This window comes from Galeopterus variegatus, unplaced genomic scaffold (assembly GCF_000696425.1).
Source record: "Galeopterus variegatus unplaced genomic scaffold, G_variegatus-3.0.2 Scaffold6219, whole genome shotgun sequence".
Lineage (NCBI taxonomy): Eukaryota > Metazoa > Chordata > Mammalia > Dermoptera > Cynocephalidae > Galeopterus > Galeopterus variegatus.
In genome coordinates, this window is record NW_007732330.1 from 1 (window position 1) to 5604 (window position 5604).

The following is a 5604-nucleotide window of genomic DNA, read 5'->3' on the forward strand; positions in this document are numbered from 1 at the left end:
GGGCCGGGGGCGCGGCGCCATGCGGCCCGCGAGCAAGCCACTCTCCTCCCTTGCAGGAACACCGCGATGGCTGCCCAGGGAGAGCCCCAGGTCCAGTTCAAAGTACGTAGTGTTCCGCGGTGGGGCCTGGGGGGCCGGGGCTCCGGCGCCGGTTCTCGCAGGCCTCCCGGGCGCAAGACGGGACAGTGGGCCTGGGAAGTTTCGTGGCCGAGCCTTTGATTACCCATAGCAGGACCACGTCCTTTGTGTTCCGCGTACTTGCGGGGTGTTTAAAGTTGTGTGGCTCGAGTGAAATGGGTGTCTACAGAATTTTATCGCCTCCGCAGTTCTGGGACCCTAAGAGGAAATATTTTGGGCTTATTTCCAAAATTTGTTCTCCAACAGCTTGTATTGGTTGGTGATGGTGGTACTGGAAAAACTACATTCGTGAAACGTCACTTGACCGGTGAATTTGAGAAGAAGTATGTAGGTAAGTAGGCGGAAAACCGGTTGTGGAAGTTTGTGTGAAATGGATAAATTCATCCACTGATTTGAAATGTTTCCATTTCAGCCACCCTGGGTGTTGAGGTCCATCCCCTCGTGTTCCATACCAACAGAGGTCCTATTAAGTTCAATGTATGGGATACAGCTGGCCAGGAGAAATTTGGTGGACTGAGAGATGGTTATTACATCCAAGGTAGGTATCTCATTTGTAACTGGTAACAGGTTTTGAGAGGGTTTGTACTTTAGTCTCCCAGGTTGTTCACTGGTAGTTAGGTCTTTCCAACAAACATGCTTAATACTGACTAATGAGAATTGGGTATTTCTTGGGTTAAAAAAAGATATACTGCCGTCAGGGAGTTGACCACCATTTGGGTCGAGGGGGAGGAGATTTTGTGAACTTGCTCTTGTGTCGTTTGATTGCATGCTGTGTCATGCTAAGCATGGTTTTGGAAAAACGGTATGACTTACCGTGAGACTTGTAATTTAAAACAGTAATAGTGAGCAACAGACAAGGTGTTGTTGCAGTTTCAGTATTTGAAAATTAAGGATCAGGTATATATTTTGGTGGTTAGTAGTTAATAATATTTCCACTCAAAGACAGAAAACGCTTGGAGCAGATCTTAGACTGGAGGAGCTAGGTTCTCTATTTGACAAATGTTGTATAAAAATAGCTGATTTCTTTTTAATTGTTTGTACTGAGTTTCCCTGAATATTTTTTTTCAAAATGCTTGATTTAAAAATTGCAGAGAGGGCTGGCTGGTTAGCGCATGGTGTTGACAACAACAGGGTTTGATTCCTGTTACCAGCCAGTCACCAAAAATAGAATTTTTAAAAAAAATTGTAAAGAAAATAATGTTTACTGTTGTATCAGACAAAAAGATGGATAAAGAAAATACTCATCTCTCTCGGAGTGTCACTTTTCTAATGAAAACTTTGGGGGAATCCTTCCATGCCTTTTGCTTTCCTTGAGCATGCACAAATAAACACAAGGATTTTACCCCCCCCAAAATCCTTTAATCAAAAAGTTGTATTATGCTGTATGTACTCTGCGGTTTGTTGCCCTATTATCTATTTTATGGCCATCCATATAGGTCAGTATATAGATTTACCTGGATGTTTTTAAACAGAGGCATAATATTAATATTTCCCAGTATATTCAGTCATTTAAGACCCTTTTAAAGAATATTTCCAAGCCCCACCCTCACAATATGGGAGGTGGGTGCTCTGGAATGCTAATTTATCATTAATCTATTTTAGACATCTTTTTGGGGGTGAGATACTATTAATTATTATGGGAGAAGAGATTTGGTAGAGTGATCTGTTCTTTTAAACTTTCTTATGAAAAGCAATTATAAGCAGTATTGTATATTACAATAGTTTGACATTTTTAGAATTAGAAGAGACCTTGAAATTGCAGGGAGAGATCTGGATGACCCAGAGTTAGGCCTTACTAAGACCTTAAGTGAATCCTAGTCTGTGGGTATTAGCATTCCTCATCCATGTAGTAAACTCCTAGGTTTGTAGTAACTACCATAAATTTTTCTTTCAGCCCAATGTGCCATTATAATGTTTGATGTAACATCAAGAGTTACTTACAAGAATGTGCCTAACTGGCATAGAGACCTTGTACGAGTATGTGAAAACATCCCCATTGTGTTGTGTGGCAACAAAGTGGATATTAAGGACAGGAAAGTGAAGGCAAAATCTATTGTCTTTCACCGAAAGAAGAATCTGCAGGTATGTTAAACCTGAAACTTATTTTGATCCTTAGAGAAGATTATAATCTGTCCATGGAATTAATTTTTTTTTAAATTTATGAATTGAAAGAATTTCATCCGTTTTTTTTAGCTTGCAACATCTAATCATTTTTGTAATGGATTTTTTTTTTTTTTTTAATTCCTTCCTACCTGGCGTCAGGATTTCTTAATATTTTTTCTTTTAAACAGTACTATGACATTTCTGCCAAAAGTAACTACAACTTTGAAAAGCCCTTCCTCTGGCTTGCACGAAAGCTCATTGGAGACCCTAACTTGGAGTTTGTTGCCATGCCTGCTCTTGCCCCACCAGAGGTTGTCATGGACCCAGCTTTGGCAGCACAGTATGAGCATGATTTAGAGGTACCATGTTTACATTTGGTTAATGTTGTTAGATTTGACAGTTATATTCCTCACTTTTTAATCTCTGGAGTATTATCATCATTTCATCTTTTTCTCTAGGTTGCTCAGACAACTGCTCTTCCGGATGAGGATGATGACCTGTGAGAGAGAAGCTGGAGCCCAGCGTCAGAAGTCTAGTTTTATAGGCAGCTGTCCTGTGATGTCAGCGGTGCAGCGTGTGTGCCACTTTATTATCTAGCTAAGCAGAACATGTGCTTCATCTGTGGGATGCTGAAGGAGATGAATGGGCTTTGGAGTGAATGTGGCAGTTTAAAAAAATACCTTCATTGTTTGGACCTGCATATTTAGCTGTTTTGGAACGCAGTTGATTTCTTGAGTTTCAAATATAAGACTGCTATAGTCACATCACAACATTCGGTGGTGAAATCTTGTTTGTTACTGTCATTCCCATTCCTTTCGTTTAGAATCAGAATAAAGTTGTATTTCAAATATCTAAGCAAGTGAACTCATCCCTTGTTTGTAAGCATTTTTAAACCACTAAGATAGAGAAATTTATGCCATGTTAATATTTAAATTGCCTTTGCTATTATCACTTAATTCAAAAATCTATTGGTTAATTTCTCCCTGTGTCTACTTTTTATTCTTTTGTACATTTGAATCATGTCACACAAACTAGATATGACAGGTCAACAGAGTGTTCTATTTGGTTAACAGGTGTAAATACTGCAGTTAAGCTGAAATAATGTGTGCTTCACCTTCATTTTGGCTAGGTAGTGTTCCCTCGGGAAGAGCCCCTTCAAAATTATGTGACCTGTCAGAATAAAAAGTGGTTTGTGCCTATCAAACAGATGTTTTAAGAATCATAATTGCTTTTATTTATGGCAAAGGTACCGCGTTTTAATGTAGCAAGTGTGGATGAAATTACATTGATGGCGGTAGCTTGAGGAAATTCTCATCGGTTAAAAATGAGTGTAAATTTTGCGCTTTTTGTTTTAATGTTAGATGTTTAATGTAAAGTTGATATTCTGGGAAGATGTTCATGTTTACCCGCTGCTTTCAAAGTACTCCCAAGCTTTAAAGATGTCTTAAAGGTTAAGGATTTAATCTGGACACTACAGCTTTTTGGTTTTCTTGCCAATTTTTTAGGCAGTGCAAATAAAGGAAAATAACTAGGAATACTGCAACAGTGGAACAGTATAATGGGCTTCTCAGTAATGTGGAACAGGTTGCAAGACTTTTATCAGATTAAGCCTTTATCTTTGTGGTTTTCACATTTAAGAGTGGAGTAGGTTTATTTTGCTTAAGGAGTTTGATCCCATCAACAGTAGCCATTAGGAGTCATTTTAAGAGCTATCTTTCTCATAAGTACTATAAAAGTCCACTTTACCAAAGTTTTCATTAGATTTCAGATCGTTACACGATTACCCTTTTACCTTAAGTGAAAGGATCACTTCAATATGTGGAAAAATGAAGTAAAAGGGTGAAATTGAATGAAATTCAGTTTACTTACTATATAAACTGGCATAAATTCACTTAAAGATCTGAATTGCTGTATATGCTATGCTATATTCAGAAGCAGATTTTAATAGCCTGTGTGAGATGTAAAGTTTTTTTCCCATAATCGGGATGCAGCCTTCCTTTCAGATATTTTGAATTTAATATAAGGTGTATGCGTTGTTTGTAACCTTATGTAGAATGCAAGTATGGTATTGACATTCTGGATTTTATGTGTAACAGTTAAAATTTGGAAGCTACTCCATTTAACCTGTTTAACATGGGGTGGGAGAGAATTTACAAGTCATTCATTGGAAGAAATAATTGTTGCAAAATATATTGCTTATACTCTGCCTGGATTTCTGAATCATCTCTAGCATTTGCCATATGAAATACTGAATAGTTAGCAGAGGTTATCTTGTGGTGGGCTAGAATTACTTGGTTTATACAAATGGGCAAAGTTTTCCCTCAGTGTTTGGAAATCTTGTGTCTAATAGGGAAAGTCTTGAAAGCATACTGCAAACTAGTAACAGCTTATTAGAGCAAAATTACTGAGAAAACGCATAGTGTGGTTTATACAGATAAAATGTGGAGCATTGGTAAGGTTAATAAGGGTAAAATGTTTCTGAAAAGCAGTTTCATTGTGTGCCAGAGCCAATTTTTAAAAAACCTTACAAGATGGGTTCTCATTTTTATCAACCATGAGATGTTTAGAAAAGATCAGAGATTTCCAAAGGGGACAGGTTTCCTGGCTGATGTGCTCCTGAAGTAACTGAAGTAGAGAATTTCTGGTTTATTTTGTAAAGTCAGATGTGCATAGGAAGGAATGTTGAGCAGATGGGAAGAGGGTTGAAGTTGTGGACGTGGAGCAAACTGAACTTGAACTTCATGGATGCTTGGACTGTGTAGGGACTGCAGGTAACCTGCCTGACAAAACTACCTGAGACTAATTCTGAAATTGTGTGTCAGGCAGGCACTGTGCTAGAATATTATTATTAAGTTCTCTGAACTCCTTTTAAACCTTCAAGCTTGAAGTTGTGTTGAGGTAAAATGTACACCTAGTCACTGAAACCTTGCTATTAGTTAACGGCTCATAGTCATATTAAAAAAGCAGATCTGATCACACCTTCCCTGCTCAGTGTTGTGTAGGAGGCCTTGCAAGTGCAGGCCCTGCCTGTCCATGCTTATGGGGCTCTGCTGTGGTTTTACGGTGTATCTGCATGCAGGATGCTTTTCAAGAAGGCTCCCTTCTGAGTAGTGAATCCTGCTACTGCATCTCAGTGCTTTAACACCTTTAGCATTTACATACTGGTTTTTACCTTAAGTGGGTCAATTGTCCCTATGGTAGACACATAACTGAATCCTTCCCTCATAGTCCTAGTCAACATGGTAAATTTGCAATTGTGGTTTCCCTCTCTGGTCTAATCGCAGTGAGGGCCAGGATCTTGTCTCTGGTGTTACTAAATGTTCTAAGGGAACTCTTAAGAAAGAAACGACCATGCGGCTTAGA

General features: G+C 38.8%; 1 protein-coding gene across 1 annotated transcript; it reads left to right on the forward strand.

Moving 5' to 3' along the window:
- The first annotated feature begins 41 nt into the window (after positions 1–41).
- Positions 42–3449, forward strand: LOC103605991 (GTP-binding nuclear protein Ran). Its single transcript, XM_008590587.1, has 6 exons — positions 42–102; positions 385–469; positions 551–676; positions 2033–2220; positions 2430–2600; positions 2700–3449. Exons 1-6 carry the CDS (start codon positions 67–69, stop codon positions 2742–2744), a joined length of 651 nt encoding a protein of 216 aa, XP_008588809.1. The 5' UTR covers positions 42–66; the 3' UTR covers positions 2745–3449.
- Positions 3450–5604: the final 2155 nt, after the last annotated feature.